The 19,634-nt window shown below is 43.5% G+C and overlaps 1 protein-coding gene across 1 annotated transcript in view; it reads left to right on the forward strand.

The window, feature by feature from the left end:
* The window catches only part of cacna1ab (calcium channel, voltage-dependent, P/Q type, alpha 1A subunit, b), a 289,319-nt gene that overhangs the window by 75,374 nt on the left and 194,311 nt on the right, over window positions 1–19,634 (forward strand). Inside the window, exon 3 of the mRNA XM_049571566.1 lies at window positions 14,804–15,105. Within this exon, the coding sequence (XP_049427523.1) occupies window positions 14,804–15,105 (302 nt within the window). The remainder of the gene's footprint in view (window positions 1–14,803; window positions 15,106–19,634) is intronic.

The raw sequence follows: 19,634 nt of genomic DNA on the forward strand, positions 1-19,634 counted from the left end.
CATCCTGAGACATATGGGCTTGACGTGCTTGACTTGCCTTTCCGTTGGCCGTCCCTCAGGCTCTGGCAGTTTGCCACATAATTGTGCTGCACTGAAATGAGCATTCTGGGTTTTCTCTCGAAAGATTTGGGATCTTGGTTTGGCCTATGACAGGTTTTATATTATATTTACCCGTGATTTTAGGCAAGGATGCTTTATACTGCTCTGGATTTCTGCCAGAGGATAAAGTAATGGTTGTCTCTCTATCTCTCTCTCCGAGCTGCCACTCCCTAACACATTAGTGAAAATTATTTCAGATAATGGAATAGATTATAGTTTGATATTGATTATTGCATTACTGCATTTTTTTTTATGAAAACTGGTGTAACGTCGACATGTAATATATATAGTGATGAATCAGAAGTGCTAATGTATGAGTTTTCACATTATTCAGCAAATCAGCTTCTCTCATATGGTGATAACATGAAATGGAAGTACCTAGGATGTAAGAACCAAAAACCGACCACCATCATATTACACACATTTGGCACATCTGATTTTTTCAGCTTCTTTTTTCAGTCTTTTCAAATGGTTTCTACTTCTAACGGTGATATTGGCATGTCATTGGTATTGGCCACGCTGGTCTCACTCTGAAGTCATTGTAATCAGGTGCTTGGGCAGTGACTTGCGGCATCAAACACTGCCCAAAAAAGATGTTCTTTAACGTTGGCATGATACACAGCTGGTTGCCGTTATAGTTCAACAGTGCTCAGCGGCGTCAGGGGGAAACGTGGCAGGACAAGAATGAAAATTAAGGTGGCAAAACTCTGAGTAGGGCAGGCGGGAGGAGTGGTGGATAGGTCCAACAAACACCGACCATCAGCGTGGAGAATGGAGTTGGTGTCCTCTAAGATTATAAAGCCAAACCTTTTTCCTAAACCAAACCATGTGTTTTTGTTGCCTAAACCCAACCAAAAAACATCAATTAGCGTTGCTGTACTAAGGTAGTGCATTTATTTTGAAAGAGAGATGAATTTCCTGTGAAAACGGAAGTGTATTTTGAAAGAAGACAATGCATGTAACAGGCAGAGCTTGACATGGTGTCCAAGAACGTAAACAATCAACACACCCAGGGTACCTCTCAGGTCATATTTGGACGTGCAAAATCCATGACCAAACGTCGATATGTGACAAGGTCGTCGTGAGAATGTGTTGCACTGGCCGCAGAATCAGCCATGCGTTTTCGTATTTTTCTCAATTAATAAATATTACATACACTGAAAAGTATTGTATTTCATGTCTCCATCTGCTGGTGGGCCATCATGATAAGAGTGTGCATGCATAATATGACATTAATTCCACTACAGAAAAGACTTATGATCACTAAGAGTAGGTGGGGAAAAAAGTGGATATATCAGTATTGTTATCAAATATCAGTCAAGTGAGTTGTTACATATCGGCAAATGCATCCCTAGTTTCTACTCCAACATAGGCACTTTGTTGTGTCAAACATGTCCAGACTCTTGTCCTGGTCGCATTAGTGTCAGAACAAGCAACACCTGTTGGGCAAGATGAAAGTTTCCCATGGTAACGTTAAACAAATGGGCTACTTATTTGCTTTATTCTTAAGGTTTTCCATCTCTTGTAGTCACTTTGCATCTTTTTTAGTTGTTTTGGTACTCTTTGTAGTCATGCTGTGACTCCTCGTGGTTGTTTTGTGTCGGTTCGGGCTCCTCTAGGTCTCTTTGAGGATATTTTTGTGTCTTTTGAAAGGAACTTTTTATCTTTGTTTTGTGTCTCGAGTGTTTTACATCTCTTTAAAAAAAAATTTGTATCCCTTTGTGGTCATTTTAAGTCTCTTCCTGGTCAGTACATGTTAATTTGAGTGACATTTTGCAAGTTAGGAAAAGGGTACCCCCTGACACTTTGGGCCCCTGCGCCTGTGCCCAGTAGGCCTGGTCAGTAATCCATACATGATGCCAACATTTTCTTCTGGTGTCTTGGCTGAAGATTCTTATATTTGACTTTGACAGGTCAAAATTGTGTTGAATTTTACCCGTTGCATATATACATAGTAAAGGCTTCATTGTCCATTCATTTGTCCATTGTTTTTTTTTCTCCCATTTTATTTTTGAAAAAATGGCGGTTGTCGGTGCTGTATTGGCTCACGTGTTATACCACTCACCATATACTTACATCACTCATGGTTCTTCTTGTGCTGGGAAAGTACCTACTCTGAAGTAGGAGCTATAAAAGTCCCTGAAAATGGCATTCCAAGAACTATGATCGTTCCTATTTCTTGCAGTGAGAACACAATAAAAAGGGTTCTTAGAACTATGAAGACGTTCCCCTGGTCCAAAAACACCTTTTGTGACTGAAGTGTGGAACTTAGGCTCTCTTTGGTGAGATGGTCAGATGGTTCAAAGTTCATCTTCCACACTGGGTGTGAATGTCTGTCTCGATTATTCTTTGGCCATCCACTGACTCCTGGTCAATGACCTTTGACCCCTCCCCAGGCGATGAGCAGTTTTGCTGTTGTGTTTACAGACAGCTGATGTTGTGTTTTTCTCTTGGTTATTCAGTCTCTTGCCCTTTCACTGATGTGGTTTTCCCAAAGATGCAAGTTCTGTCATAAACCTCCCAAAAGAGATGCATATGTCTGACGTGTGTGACTATACAGGGACTAAATAATTACATATAGAAGAATCAGCTGTAATATTAGTTGTAAATAAGTCAGTGATATTACACTGTATTGTCACTAGTGTGTGTGTGAGTGTGTACCGTCTGTGGTGTCATGATGCAGTTCATTAAAAAATATAAAAAGTCTCCTTCTCTCACAGCCAGTTTCTCTGTCTCTGATCTCAGTCTTCCTCTTTTTCTGCTGTTTGCTCTCCTTCCTTCCCTCCCTTTCTTTCTATCCGTCCTATAGTGCTGATTCTTTGACTAGAATGCTTACTCCACACACTAGAGCCGGGCCCATTAGCTGAGACCAGCACACTCCTCCTCCTCCTCCTCCTCTTCCTCCCCCCTGCGTTCCTCCTCTCCACTTCCATTAACCAGCCAATCAATTAATACAGGTTGAGTCGGCGTGAGAAGGAGCCAAAAAAAGAGCAATCCTCTAATTAGCTTGGACGCCACATCAGCTTGCTATATCTCTCTGCCTGTCTGCATAACCCCCCACCCCACCTCTCGCTACACCACTACTGCTATTCTGTCTCTCTGACACACACACATACACACACACACTCCACATAATGATCATGAGTATTGAGAGCTGAGTTTCCTGAATATACTCTGTACAAGCGCACACACACACACACACACACACACACACACACACACACACACACACTGGCTCTTAAGTTTTAGGTTCAAAGAAGCGTCATGTGACCAAATGTTACATAAATGCTTCTCGTTCTCATCCGCCACATGGAGTCCAGAAAGACACAGCTAGTTTGCATAATGAATGACGCTTTGTAAGTGTTTGTGTGTGTATTTGTTTCTGTGTGTGTGTGTGTGTGTGTGTGTGTGTGTGTGTTAGCTTTCAGTCTTTTCCAAACAAAATCTAATTTGTTGTGTTCTCCGAGACAAAATGGTAAAGCATCATGTTGGGCTTCAACTGCTGCAGTGTTGGCGCACGCTGTCTTGCTGAATTGGTCAAAGTGTTCAGACAACCTCAATCACAGTCCAAAAAGACACAAAGACACTGGTTATCATTGGTCATGTGATCATAATTTTGTTTGTAGTAAGTAAAATTAACCCTTCATACATTGTACCTAGACCCTAGCGTTTCCACCACAGACAGTCCTCTTAAATGTGGGCGGGGTTGTTGTCACTCACTGCTCCGTCCAGCACTCACTGTATTTCCTCACAGATGGAAGTCTGCACCTGGTTTATCGTCCACAGAATGAGGCTGCACGCAGACATTTTCAGAACAAAATAGAACAGGCTGCAGTGAGAGTCTCTCTCTCCATGGGATATTTAAAGATGGCGGGTTTGTGCATTTAGTCCTTCTCAGGCAAGCTCAGGGGTTTAGTGTTGCGGAAGCTCACAGGAAGAATGCTCTGTTGTGCTTCTTTTTCTCAGATTGAGGATTAGAATATATGCAGTTCACATAACCCAGTCAAAATTAATCTATATTTTTAAATGTGTAAAGATCGACTCATTACTAAAAGTGTATGTCATATAAAAACTAAAGTGATGGTCAAAGTTGTCACAGTGAAATTAAAGATGTGCTGATGGATTCACGTCATCAACTCATGCATTGAGTAACATTACAAGTTAACGTTCCACCTTAAAAGTCGCCGGCAGTCGGCCCAGTGAATGAAGTTATTTTTTCTCAGACTCCAGCTGCTGTGAGAGGCAGCAACACATCCTTTCATTTCATAGTTGCAGTTTACTAATAAAACTCTCCACAGTATGAACAGTGGTTACATGAGCCTCAAAACCAGACACAACTCAGCCCTGAGCAGAGTGACCGTCCTCTACTGACCAATCAGACTGCAGTGTTCACAGCTCCACCTTTTAGTACCAGATCTGTGTGCTAGGTACCCCAACAGAGGGGGGACCAAACATGGGGACGGTACGGAACGGTTCTGTTGGTACCATCCACAACTTTTCATAGTGGAAACAGAAAAAAAAACATATGGAAATGAACTGAACCGTACCGCTCGGTGGAAGCTGGGCTCTTGACTATCCAGGGCTGACACACTGCATCGAAGTCACTGCTGTTTCTGCTTCCATCATGAAGTCAGTCTCAACTTCAAGTGGAATGTAGTTGCTAGCATGTAATATCTGATCTGACGAGAGGGCTGAACTTCCCTGGAAACCGAAACTTAACTGCGGCTTTCCGGGCACTTGTTTGCACTTGTTTCTGACTTGCAAGCTCAGACCACTGATTTGCCTTCCGCTTTCATTCTGTAAGGAATAGCGAAAATGCTTAGGGGTGATGCATTGGAGTACAAGTATACATTTGACTTAGGAAATGTAGTGGAGTAATAGTGGTTTGACAGAAGTTGACAGAAATATAAAACCTCAAGTATGAAGTGCAGAAACTACCAAAAAATACTTTTTTTTTACAAAACGATTTACAGACTTATACAGAAAATAATAGGGATGCACCGAATATTCGGTAACCGAATATATTCAGCCAAATATTGCAAAAAAACACATTCGGTATTCAGTGGAATAAGTTAAAAGCAAGGCCGAATAATAGCGGCATGTTTTGATAACGCAATCAAACAGCGTGCCGTGTAATGCCGAGTAAAATGTCGGCAGTGTGGCGATCCGTCCGTCACCGCGCTCGCATTTGCGACTAAAAATAATTTTGAGTGAGCAAAATAGGCTTAAATCATTCAGCATGCTGTGTGAGTACAGATTTCAACCAGCAGCAGAAACGAAAGGCGAATCCCACCGATTGTGGGTTGAACGGGGGTCACAGACACAGACAGGAATGTATTTCTGTCAAATACGGCGGCCATCGGCTTACCGGCGATGGAGAAGTCGGCTCCAATAATATCCTCTTCTTGGTGTCCTGACTGCCCAGAAGTACCTGAACAGCCAAGCCAGCCGAACACAGGTATGTGACGTGTCAGAGGAGAAACGAGCCGTTCACGGCCCACAAACCTCACCGCACTTTAGGGACTGTTCTTTACTTGTCAGGGGAGGAGAGTGGCTGGTTGATTTTTATTTTATTTATCTATTTTATTTTGATCCCCCCTATGTTAATCACTCATTGATGCTGTTTTTGAAGTATGAATAAGTCAATAAGTAATTTATTCCACTGAAATATCATTGATGTATTATAGAAAAGTGATTTATCTTTTTATAAATGACAAAAGGCACATCTGCCTCATTTTCGCTGTGGTATCGTGATACCACTCATAACCATGATATTTTCCTTGGTATCGTACTGTGGGTCCCAATTTTGGTACCGTGACAACACTAATCTGGAGCGGGTTCATCTGCAAAAACTAATGAAAAACTAAACAATATTCTGTACTCGGTATTCGGTACTCGGTATTCGGCCAAGCGTTTAATATTATTTGGCTTCGGCCACAAATTTTCATTTCGGTGCATCCCTAGAAAATAATCCCTCTTAATCATGACGTATGACCCGCTTGAAGTGCGTGAAGGTGTGTTTCTCTGCAGAGACTCTGTCCTCTGTGTGTAGTTTCTTATTTTCCTCTTATTTTCTGTGTATGGGACGTTTATGGGTGTTTACCTCCACAGCGTTCAGGTAAGGTTGGGGCTTTATAAAAAGGTAGCAACCAGGTGCCGGACCATAAGCAGCAGGCATCCAAGAGACACAGCTCTGAGAAACACAAATATAGTGCGGAGAAACGCAGAATGAGAGTGGATCTGGGGCTGGCTTTTACTTTCTCTTCATTGTGTCTAAGTAAAAGTAGTGATATCAGCAGCCGTAGTACCAGCAGTGGTTGATACAGGCCAGTGTAGTGGTCACATTAAGTCCACTGGAATAAATAACAGTAGTAATAGTTAATAGTAATACTTAGTGGCACATTATGTCCATTTGTCTCCACTCCTCTGACATTTTTGCATCCTCCTCTTCATGCTGATTTTGTGTTAAGGAGCCCACTTGGGTTCAGTGATGTGACTTTTTTTTTTGTCCAGAAATGTTCCTTCATTTTTCAAACCTTTTTGTATCCAGGGCAGGCTTCTGCTGATCATGCAGGCTGTTGGTTTTTTTTTTTTAATTAATTAATTCATTCATTTTTATCACCAGCCTGCTTCATGTTCCCACAGTTACATTCACACCTGGAAGTTTCCAGGAACAGCCACAGTGTTCTCCCACTGAGATCTGAACTGCTCTGCTGGTGTCAGAAGAAGTTGGTTGCCTTGCTCAGCTGTGTGTGTTGTAGTAGAACACGTTTTGAAGCAAGGAGGACTTTATACAACCTCTTGATCACCCGACTGCTCCTTTTAAACATAAATGGTGTGTCTGGAAAGGTACCAGGATGCTATTAACTACAAGCAATACAACAAAAAAATAGCATTAGCTCCTCGTTCAGTGGTAGTTTCTTTAAAACTGTGCGAAGTCCTCCATAATGATGCACAAATGTTAAAACTCAATTGTTTTAATTTGTACAGGGAAAAGTTTAGTCTTGATTATATCTCACAAAACTATATAAGCCAGCACGCACTACTTGTGACAAGATATAATGTAAGTGGCAGCACAGTTGTTTTTAAAGTTTATGTGACATTTTTCAAGCCTGCTTTGAGGTGAAAACTTTTACACAGATTTCCTCCATTTATCTTAATTTAGTGCTACTGTTCACCTCACATTCAGTATGTTTAAATGGATCATCCTGGAGGGAAGCAGATATAGCAGTTTCAATCAGGAGAGACACGTTTTTATGGTAAAAGAATATTTATTAACATGTGATGTGGTGCTGATGATCTGGATGAGTAGAGGAATGAGTCTTTGAGAGCTCGTCTTGGACTCTGGATACGATGGCTGGAGGTGATGGGGAGGAGGAGGGTGCGAAGATTCTGCCTGAAATGATGGCTGACAGCAGCAGAGGAGAGAGCAGATTTAAAATTTTGCAGTGGCATCCTGACTGGCTGAGAGATCGTGGCAAAATGTGATTGGATAACGAGGAGTGAACACCCATAGTCAGCTGACTGGAAGGAGTAGTGAGAGTGGGATGGAGAAAAATGTTAAAGGGTGAGCATGAGAAAGGTCTTCCTGACTGAACTTACGCTGAGCTTCATGAGTGTGCTGGCATCACTGTGGAGGGCTCAGTGAGAACAGGATACATGCTCAGGAAAGACAGACCTGATCACAGGGTGTGTGTGTTTTGGTCCAAAACAATAAAGAAAAACTTTATTTTATTTAATTATATGGTTTTACAGATGCACTGTGTCCTGCTGGCCCAGGGTTTGTCAGAAATGTTATCGGCAGTTTAACATTGCTCGCCCATAGAGTTTGTGACAGACAGATTTCAGTGAACAGTTGAGTCTCTCGTATCAGTCCAGCTTGATCCTACACTTCCCATAATTCAACAACAATAGCATCTATTGGTGAGTCCGTTGCTCCTTTCAAACTCCACATCCCCACATTTGTAACACAGGCTTTCCGTGAAACAATCGAGCCTCAGCTAAGATGACCCTGATGACATCACTGTGACATAATCAGAGGTTATTTTCTCAGACTGACAGAGCTGAACTGATCTTGTATATAAAGCCACTTTCCCACTGCACACAAAAAAAACCCACTATCACCTGGCTAACATCTGGCTTTGTATTTAATAGGAAAGGTAACATTCTGCATTCACTCCCAGGTATTTATAAACCCCAGCTCTGATTGGCTCCGATTGACAGTGATGGAAATACAACATCCAGGTGTATGCGCTAATTTTGGCCCCTTTACCAACACAATGCGATGACTAGTCTGTCTCCGTCCAAGCTCGAACATCGATCCAAATTTCGTCTGCACGGAGTCTGAGAGAGACTGACTAAGTAATAGATATAAAAAATAACCACCATCACATTTTCACAGGCCTCCATGCAACTTTACTGTTTACTAACCTGTTGTCAGCCCTGTCCATGACGTCGAACGTGACACACCAGCAAAAACAAAACAAAACAGAAAGCTGTAGCGTACTCGTCTGCTGCGGAGCCATGGGAAAGGAGTGATGGGTTTATCCACACTAACACCCATGAAAAGCTCCATAAGCAATATCTGTTATATGAACAGTGATATGAATAACCTCTCATGATATGAATGTTTTCTTGGTACCGATCCCACTGAGAATCAACACCCCAGTCTGCAGCTCTGTGCACCGTTTTGTATTATTGTTTTGTGCGTCCGTCCAAACAATTTCATTTCTTCCCTCATGTTTTCACTAACTTTAAGTATTTTACATTTCAGCAATATTTACTGTAAGTCGCAGCCATTAGAGCATAAAAATAAAACTGCCGTTTGACAAACTGCAGCTGCAGCAGCAGTCAGTGAAGAGAAGGAGCTGTTGGCAGTGGCAGCCTGGCACTCAGCGTCACTTCAGAAAAAAAGATGGAGGAGATCTTTTGTGTGCACCTAAATCTATCTGAGTCCCCATCGGTTAGGAGAAAGAGAGTCATATTTATTGTCACTTTAAGTTTCTTATCATTTATACAACACTGTTATTATCTGAGGTACTCTGTGTGGAGAAGTTGCCACTACTTCCCCTCAAAGTAAATCTAATTTCAGGATTAAACTCTTAGAATTGACATCGGCAGTTTTAAGTGAATCATAATGTCTATTTCCTTTTTTTTCCCTTTTAGTAGTTGAACTTGAATTGGCTCTAATCCTGCTGTGTTGTCTCTCCTCTCATTCTCTACCTCTCAGACAGCTCTGTAGCTTTGGCCCTCTGAGTGAGATCAGAGAACAGAGAGGGAGGGGGGGAAGAGGAGGAGGAGGAGGAGGAGGAGAGTAGGGGGTAAGAGGAGGGGAGGGAGGGGGGTTGTCGTTTCAAGGGGGAGGTGCCAGGGCTTCCTGCGGGGGTTGCCTGTGTGAACGCTCCCTGAATGACAATGCTGCGCATCAGGGCCTCAGCACGACTCCCTCAGCAGCAGCACACACACACCCACTCACGCACACACACACACTCTCAGAGAGAAAGCCTGGGAAGGCTGCATGGGCATGCAGCAGTGATAACAGAGGCATGCCAGTGTGCAGCGAAAAAAATAGAAAAGGAAGGAGAGAGCAAAATGTCTCCAGCCATCACTTTCCTCTCCGTCCGTCCTCATTATTAATAAGTGATGGGGGCAGCTTGTCATCTCTGGCATCCCACCACCGCGTGGTTTCCCGTGATCGCGCAAATCACAGGCAGGCTTGTCCACCAGCACCACCCCCACCCCCACCCCACCCCACCATCTCTCCACCACCCACCCACCTCTTCCCGACACTCACTTTCACTCTCCCTCTCCCATGCTGTCAGCGGGAACGGGCTTTTATCATGCCTGTTAGTAGCCACTGGTCTACGGGAATCAGATGACGAGCAAATCCAGTGATGCACACGCGTTATGACGTTGAAAAGGCAGCTTGTAAATAATAGCATAGCTCTGAGACCGCTACAGCAGGTGGGTTATGCACACTGTGTGACCTCAGGGTAACAGGAGAGCCCAGTCAGAGCTTTATAACAAGTAAATTACTCATACTGCAAAAACAACTCATCTCCCAACGTCAGAAGATTTAACAAGTTACATTTGAGAACAACAAAGAAGGCCAAATAATGGATCTGACAGTGTAAATGGGTTTTATTTTAATCACTTAATTTGTGGCCAAAATCTATGTTGTTTTTCCAGTGTCTATAACTTACAGTATGTATTGTTAACAGCTTAACACAAGAGCAATCAGGCGGCTATCTGAAAAGCCCAGACATAGGTGGGTCTCAAACATTTGCAAAGTTTTTGACATGCAAAATAGAAAAAGGAGTTTCGGGATGAGTTTTTGCAGGTGTTTAAAGAGTGAACAATGCATTACATGTGTTTCATCAAGTAAGCTGAAGCAAGTACTGGGTGTGCCAGGTGCATTGTTCCTCTAGTACTTAAAAAACAGCTTAAATAGATGTTGAAACCTTAGATTTGAAGTGTAGCAAGCCCATTTCACCTTCCACAAAATGCCATCGTTTGATGAGCGTCTGACTGAATTAATCTCTAATGTAGAGGATTGTTGCTTTTCTTTATCCAGTGGGTATAAATTGCTCAATCCTATCTAGGTTTAGGTCTATTTTGTGTGGCTAATGCATGAAAATGTTATGTCCAATCCATGCTACTGTCACACAAGTAATCATCAAACTATTTGTACTGTAAGTTGAAAATCCTAACTTACATTTTTGTGCTGATTTGACATGCTGATTTTTTTTAAACATACTGGTTCCTGGTTCAAACTCAGGGTGGAGAGTTTGTGCAAAGCAAACTCTGTGCGGAGTTTGCATGTTCTCCCTGTGTCAGTGTGGGTTTCCTCCAGGTGCTCCGGCTTCCTCCCGCAGTCCAAGGACACGCAGGTTAATTGGTGACTCTAAATTGTCCGTAGGTGTGAATGTGAGTGTGAATGGTTGTCTGTCTCTATGTGTCAGCCCTGTGATAGTCTGGTGACCTGTCCAGGGTGTACCCTGCCTCTCACCCAATGTCAGCTGGGATAGGCTCCAGCCCCCCCGCAACCCCTAACAGGATAAGTGGTCACGGAAAATGAATGAATGAATAAAATAAGAGCGCATGTAAAGAAAACCCCATAATATTGCTGTCACCATGCACATTGCACAGCGCCAGGTTATCCCCTTTCATAAAGTTTTGCAAGACTTTGTTGACTTCTACATAGTCTGGTGCAGTTTGCCATCAAATCCATCCCAAAACCCACCATATGGCCCACTTTGAGTATTCCACCGACTGATTTTTAGAACAGACTCAGACCTCCAAATGATGAGTGGTTACCTGCCAAAGTGGCTGGTAGAGGAGACAAACAGTGAGCAGAACTCGCAAACACTTCTCAGCATTTAACAGATGGCCGGAGGTACAGTAACTAACCCACCCTGATGCACAATGAAGGTAATCTGTTCCAAAGGCGTGCAGGTGGTGTTCAGAGCTTTATACTCTTGTTTCAGCACCCTGGACAGCACCAAAAGGCCTTGGAAACATGTCAGTGGCTGTTTCAGGACCAAGGACAGCGTCAAAGTCCTAAAGTGACCCAAGTTGGTGTTTTTAATGTCCTTAAACTCAATTGTTCTTATTTTTGTTACGTAACTATATAAAAAAAATATATCAGTTTGAAAGGGATTCTCTGGCTACTGTGTTTTTATGGGTTTCACTACCCCCGCCGCCTCCCCGTCTCCACCACCACCTTCATCTTCCTGTTCTGGAGAGGTGACAGCTTGGTCGGTTTAGCCCAAGCAAACAGCTTGCTGAACTGCATCAAAGACGACTCAGATGCCGGAGCCAGACTGACAGACGGCTTGGAGGAGAAGGGAGGAATGAAGGGAGATAAAACCTCTTTCAAATCGTCCTCAAAATAACAGTACGTCCTCAAAAAAAAAAAAGCAAAAAAAAAAAAAAAGCAAACACAACACTCACAAGCTCTCCCAACTCTCCTCCTGGCCGCGCAGATGAAACGCCGGTCCAACTTAGTTTATTGGCAACATCTTTTTTTTCCCATTTATTTATCAGTGAAAGAGAGAATTCTACCCCAAAAAACTCTTTTGGAAATCCACAATAAGCTCAAAATCACATGGTCAAACTAAACATGAGGCAGTTTTTCTTATGTCCTCCCAAAGAATCCCATTTGAGAAGAATTTTATTGTTGGGTATGGCTCGGTACAGGATTACATAACCGTCTATACTGTCAGATGGGAGATAAAAGTAGAGAAAATGGAACTATTGATCCAAACAATAATCATCTGTATACAGGCTCCAGCAGATACTGATATAACCCAGCTCTCATTTAGTGAGGAGGATCCCCTGAAGTCTCCTGGAGACAAAAATCAGGCTCTGAGTCAAGTTTTGTGAATCAGTTTCCTCCACCTTCTCCATACTGTAATCCACATTCATTTACAATTTCTTGTATATGCCTCCCCCCGCCTCCACCTCCACCTCCTGCCTCCACCCCCCCATGCTCATGGCAAAGCCTTCTGCTTGGCTTTGATGGGTTTGAGTAAACAGTGAACGGGGCGAATTGGACTGTGCTGTTGGTGCTTTTGACACTTGGCGAACATGAGAGGAAGCCGTGAGCTGCATCTCCTCGAGGGGCCTCATGAAACCAGCTATGGATAGCCCATATAGCTTGCGCCTAGCACCATTGGTGACCAGTATTTTTAAGACTGCTTATTAATAAGTGAAGAAATTAATTAAAAAATATCAGATATAGATCACCAAAGTATCACAGGTAACAGAAGAAATGTGGTGTCTTTTGGCTTTCTGACTTGATTTGGCACATTGTGTCTGATTCTTTATAATAATAATAAAAAAATAACAATACATTTAGAGTCACTGGGGCTAAGAGGAGCTGCCGTACCTTGCCATACCCAACTAACGCCCATACATCTCCGTCGTGCGCTATGGGGAGTGGGTTGGAGTGGGGGAGGCTCCGGGGAGGCGCCGTGCGTCGTGCGCTGCAAGGCTTGGCCACGGATCTGCGCGCGGCGCTCGGTTCCCGTCAGTCTCATCAGATGCTCAGTGCGCGGCTCAACCCCGACGGCTGACTGAACGCAGAAGAGCCGGAGAAGCGCTCCGCTCGTCGGGTTTCTTCGTTTCCCAGGCTGGTCTCCACGGGAATATACAGCCTCCGGACCGACTGCGTGTTGGTTCACGTCCCCCTGGGGGGTCGAGGGAGGAAAGAAAAAAAAAACAGAGAGGGAGGAATAGGGAAAGAGAGCTAGAGAGAGAGAGAGAGAGAGAGAGAGAGAGAGGGAGAAGAGACGCTGGACTTGCTGTAGCTCTGCGGGGCTGGTCGCCTCTCTCTGGTTCGGGGAGCCTCGGGGGCGATGCTGCTGGGCGGGGATGGTGCACGGTTTCTGCCCGGTGGCGGAGAAGATGCGAGCCGCTGCTACAACACACCCGCACCGCCGGCGTCGTATTTTCCGAAAACGAATTGATGATGGTGATGATGCTGCCTCCCCCAGTGGTCTTTTTCTGCTCCTCCGGATCCTACTCGTCCGGGATTCTTGTTCTCCCAACCTTGGATTATAGATGATTGTTGTGGACATTCATTTTCTTTTAATTTCATCAACACATTTTTTTTTATCGGCGGGGAAGTGGGCAAGGTATAAATTGGTAGACTGAGGACCGGTGTATTTTCGTCTCCAAGTGCGCGCAATCACGCCCAAAATCAGTGACCGACGCCTTGGTGAAGAGGAGGGGGAGGAGGAGGAGGAGGGGGATGCCGCACCGTCCATCACCAAATATCAACAAATGTCACCAGGCTCGGATTTTGGGGAAGCCCCCCTCGGTTGGCGTTTGCGTGTAACCCAAGTGGCGTGGTGGCAGTGAGAGGTGGCAGCAGGGACATCTGCCGTGCCACATCAAACATTGCGGATATATGGCACAAGAATAAATGAATTATTAAAGGTTTTACTCTTATCTATTTCTATTTTTATCTCGAAGGGACAAAAGGACCTGGGGAGGGGGAAAAGACAACTGCAGATGCTGTCAAGATGCACTAGGCTGCTGAGAGGGGAAAAAGACGCAGTCTCCAGCTAGGGTAGCCTGCTTTGTGGAGATGATTGCAATATTTATTTAAAACAGCTATGCATCCTTATCGCATGTATTCAAGGTGATCGATTTGTTTGCCTATTGAAATGCAAGCACCGGCTCACTCTTGGAGAGGTTTTTCCCGACCAAAAAAATAAAAACAGGAAGCCTTGCTTTTCGACGGAGAGAAAACGCTGATGCTCTGACAAGATATAACATTTTTTTGAGTTTCCCACCCGCCAATAAAACCAATCGTGTGTTCTTTTTCCTGTCAGAGAACTGATTTGCCAGAAATTACATAAACACATCGCTCTATTTCCCATTCATATTCCAAACACACGATCAGAGACACCGTGCGCTTTCCCTCTCCCCCCTCTCTCCCTCCCCTCTTCTCTCCTCCTCCTCCTCCTTCCCCCCTCCCTCTACACACACAAATGGAGGTATCTTCTCGGCGCTGAAGATCTGGGAAGGAGACACAGATAGATAGAAGGAGAAGGACACACAGAGATAACCCAACTCAACCCAACTCCATTCTGCATGTGTGTTTGGAGCCGAGGCTGATGGGGTGGTGGCATGTGGAGGTGTCACTCTGAGGTTCCCCCCCGGCTCCTTCCTAACCTCTGGCGTTTGGTGTCTGCAGAATGGCGCGTTTTGGAGACGAGCTACCCAACAGGTATGGAGGAGGAGGAGGAGGAGGTGGTGGTGGCGGTGGTGGCGGGGGTGCCGGCGGACAAGGGGGGCCCGGCCGCGGCGGCAGCAGGCAAGGGGGGCCCCCTGGAGCGCAGCGGATGTACAAGCAGTCGATGGCCCAGAGAGCCCGGACCATGGCCCTGTACAACCCCATACCCGTCCGGCAGAGCTGCCTAACGGTCAACCGCTCCCTCTTCCTCTTCAGCGAAGACAACCTGGTGAGGAAGTACGCCAAAAAGATCACCGAATGGCCATATCCTTTGATAAGCAATGCCGAGCAGACTGCCAAGGTACTGGGGTTGTGGTGTGTTTGCTGGAGCGGATGGCGAGGTGTGGCCTCGTGGTGTGTGGAGTGGTTTGAGTCAGCCAACAGCTGCAGGATGAAAGTTGTGGTTGGGGTGGTGATTTGCACTGTGGGGTGGTGTGTTTTATAATTTCATGGCAGTGTGTGATTTTTATTTTATTTTCGTTTTGCAGTGTTGTGTTTTGCAGTGTTGCAAGATGTTACATGGTGTGTGTTCTATGATGTACAGGAGGTGTGTGTGTGTGTGTGTGAGGCAGGTTGGGTGGCTTGTATTTGCAGTGTTGATTGATACATGACACAAAACATGGTTTCACTTCCCTCCCACTGCTGTGTCCAACCCTGCTGGCCTCGGGCTCACCTGATAAAGCTGCCATTGATGGAATGAAGGCGATGATGGCGGTTGTCATGACACCAGCAATCACAATCATGTTGATGCTGCTGGTGATTAAGATGCATCTTGAATGCAGCATTTAGCTCAAACCTGTTAGTGACCTGAGTGTGTGTGTGTGTGTGTGTGTGTGTGTTTGGGCTGTAGTTGTAGTCAGAGCTGAGTGCTGATGTCAGCATTATGAAGGCTTAAGCACCATGCAACCAGAAGGGAGAGGAAATGACTCTCCCGCTTTCTCCCTCTCTCTAATTACCACTGACCATATATGGGCGGCCTGTGGCTCATCCTACAGGACAGCAGTGGAAAAAGCTGTAATTGTCAGGACAGGTCAGTCTACTGCTGTCGGTCCAGGAATACTCTTATCAGGCCTGCTCTCAAGTCAGTTTCTTGGTTAGGAGAAAAAAAGCCCTGCTAAATGTCACTTAAAATGTGTTTGTAGGCTTGCTTTGTTGCTTAATGATGTAGTTTTCACTACTTTTAAAAACCATTTCTACCTTTATTACATTGAGAAAGCTGAACCAGACAATGTGACATCACAATAAGACATTTTCAGCGACTGTAATAGAGTTTGATGGCAGAAAATTTAAAACACAAGGCCGGATTAACTTGCTAGAAGGCCGCGGGGCAAATGTAATTCTCTGTGCATTTATCCCGTCACGTTCAAGTACAGCACACAGCAGTGTACACATCAGGGCTGAAACAAATGATTATTTGTATTAATAATGAGTTCAGTGATGATTGTTCGGTCTAAAATGAAAACAAATTGTAAAAAGAAAAAAGAAATTTTCAGATGTCTTGTTTTGTCCGACCAACAGTCCACAATCCATATTTATGAAGTTTACAATCATAGAAGAATAACAATATGTAGAGGTGAAACTATTGGATCCCAGGTGTCAATTAGGTTGTGGCAATTTTAATACAAAGCATCAGTAAAAGAGTGGCTCAGGGATGATGTTTAACTGTAGGCAGATACGGAAGTTAGCATCACATTGGTTCCCTCATCAAAAAGCCTGTCGGATGTTCCCATTGGATTTTATATTATTACCGAAAATAAGCTCATTGGCAAACAAACATTTCTGATACTCACACGTTTTGTTCAGGAAGAAAAACTTTACAAATGAACACCACATTCATGATTTTTGAAGCCTGAATGCAATCGCCAGAAGTAAAAATCTAACGTTAGGCTAGAGACAAACTACACCACGGTTGCATGACTTAATGGCGCCACCGTAACAAGACTGCAAAGCTGTGTTTCTGTCATAGAACAAAACATGAAAGTCTTCAAAGCTTGTATTAACCATAGACCTTAATTCTGGTTCTAAGAAAAACCCATTGACTTCAAGTCAAGGGAACTGGGAGTGTAAAAAAGCCAGCTCATTTCCAGGTTTCAGGACTCATTCCTTGGGCTCTCTCTGGCCTTTAAGTAAAACTAAATTTTAAGTTAAAACTTCACGTTTCTTTACGTTTGAACACTGTGGTTACCATGGTTATGTTTAGGCACAAAAGCCACTTAGTTATTGCTGAGAAAAGATCATGTTTTGGCTTAAAATACCTGCTCTGCTGCCACAATTGCTGCTGGAAATGCTGCGATGTCTTGCTAAAAAACAACCGGTTTTGTTTATTGGTTTCAAACAGTGGTCTGCAGCTATGAAACATACAAATTTAACGCATCTGTGGTTTGCAGAAACGTACAATGCCAACATTGTGTTCTAGCAGCTGGGCTGAGTAAGCACTATTTAGACTGGAACAATATACAAGTCTAAATTCTAATGTCCACAGTTCCCCTTTACAAGACAGGGCTTCAGAACTACATCATAACGAAGCACCTTTCTTTTAGTGTCAGTGGTTTCAGTTGAATGGTGAAAATATCTGAATAAACGTTCAGTGAATCAAACTGCTACAAACCAACTGGGGCTTTTGGAGCCTCTAGAGTTCTGACGCACAGGGACAGTTGCTCACTTTGCTTGTAAGACAGCGTCGGATAAAGATCAGGTTTACTTATCCAGAATGCAGTCAAACCAGAACATGTGGTTACACTTGCTTTTTTTTTTTCTTTGATTCTGGCCTATTCTGCATGTACACGGGTATTTTTGAAAAGAAAAAAAAAATCCTGTCCACATAAGATGATGTTAGCCAATCAGAAGCCTTAAAAAAGCTAGTACTTGAAGGCTGTTTTGTAGCAGTGACCTGCATTTTTAAGCTGCTGTTCCTCAGTTAAATGGAAGAGTAACTGTATTTTATTGTTTAATCATGTAAAAAGTCCTGTAAGCAAGATAAGAACCAGCACTATTTGATGCCACGTCTGCCATTGCATGAAATGTCAACTTAGTTGTGACACTGCACAGAGGAGATAAGGGCGCACATTCTGATGTCACAAGCCAATAACACCATTTTCCATGTCTACACATTAACACTGGAAACAGTTCCTGAACATCTTCACCTCTAAGGGAGCTTTACCAAACATTCAGTGACCTAAAACACACATAAAGTCTATTTAAAAAAAAAAAAAAAAAAAAAAAAAAAAAAAAAATTACTGATTACATTATCACTTCCTCTACCTGCACTGCAAACAACTAAATGTAACAACATGACATCTGCTGTCTGGGGCAGATATTCCACATTTTGGGAAAACTAGGAAAGCAGACTTAGAAATAAAATATTTGAGAGATGAGTGAATGTTACTGATGACTGGGAAAGTAATTTCGCAGAATAATGATGTGTCTATCCTTAAACCACCAACCAGTTTATGTTAGAGGTGTTGATGCAGAGACCTGTTCAGTGACTGCAGCTGGTTCGCGCATGCAGAGAGAGTGAGAGAGGGTGAGGAGCCTCCCTGTGGGTCTTTTAAGGTGATGTTACAGTAAGTCAGTGCTCAGGGGAGCTCCTAATTCAACACCAGGTGATCAGTCAGCTCAGCCACTTTAATTGTGAATGAGTTCTGAATCTTTTGCACAGATTTCAACTCCAGACTGCTTCACAACTACAAGAATAAGACAGATACAATGCAGATAAGGACAGGGGACACTGTTGCATAGGCCTGCCGAAAATGTTTTTAAAAAGATAAAGAAAAGAAAAGAATATGTCATTTTAAGAAAATGTGATTCTTGTTTTGAAGTGGGGTTGTACAGGGTATCCATAGTCAGTGTAATACACACAGTAGATGTCAGTCAGCATGTTCCCAGTTTGGAGAAGCAGGCTGGAGTCCGACATGGAAGCTAAGCAATGTACTGTTGTGGATGGGGTCAGCAACAAGACATATTTTACCCTCCTAAAAAAAAATCTGTGTCAGTATTGGGGCGTGCCGACTGACATCCACTATGTGTAATATACTGTCTATGGATGAGGACAATTCGCAGCTATCCCTTTAAGCCATTCCTGAAAGCTGTGATTGAACTGATGGAAAAGAGAGTTCCAAATATTGGAGGCATTAAAACAGAAGATCAATCATTGTCGTGTTCACTGAGGTAGTACGAAGACAAACAGCATCGGCTGATCTCAGGTCTGATGGTGTTCATCAGTAGGTGCTAAGCCATGTAACGCCTTAAGTGATGTGAGAGTCAGGTTGGTCATATGGTGAGTGTGTGTGTGCCTGTGTGAGAGTGCATTTGTGGTAATGGCGGTGTGTGTTTATAGTATGTTGTAAAAATGCTTACTGCCACAGAAGGAACAACAGATCTTGAGTCATATTCAGTAGAAATAAATAAAAGAATGGTGCAAATTCATATTCATGCTCAATAACTTATAGTCTGAGGCTTGTACAGGACAGTGCCGGCATCATCTACATGCTTTAGCCCAATAGTAAAAGTTTCCATGACTAAAATGCAGTCATATTTTCCATTAAGGAAATTAATATGGACAGATTTCGATCTCCTGTTTGCTGCAGCCAGGACAAACAAACTAAACAAACAGTTAAGTCAATATAGAAACAGAATTCTGTCATTTACTCTAAAATGTCAGTGTAATAATGTGAAGATTTTCAAATGTTCTCAGCCGAAACACGTTATGAGACCAGTGCATGTCTGAAACCGAGGCTTTATTGTTGGAGAGGAGCTGCTGTGTTTTTTGGCAGAGAGCCTTCATAAATGTTCT

Source organism: Epinephelus fuscoguttatus, linkage group LG3 (genome assembly GCF_011397635.1).
Source record: "Epinephelus fuscoguttatus linkage group LG3, E.fuscoguttatus.final_Chr_v1".
NCBI lineage: Eukaryota > Metazoa > Chordata > Actinopteri > Perciformes > Serranidae > Epinephelus > Epinephelus fuscoguttatus.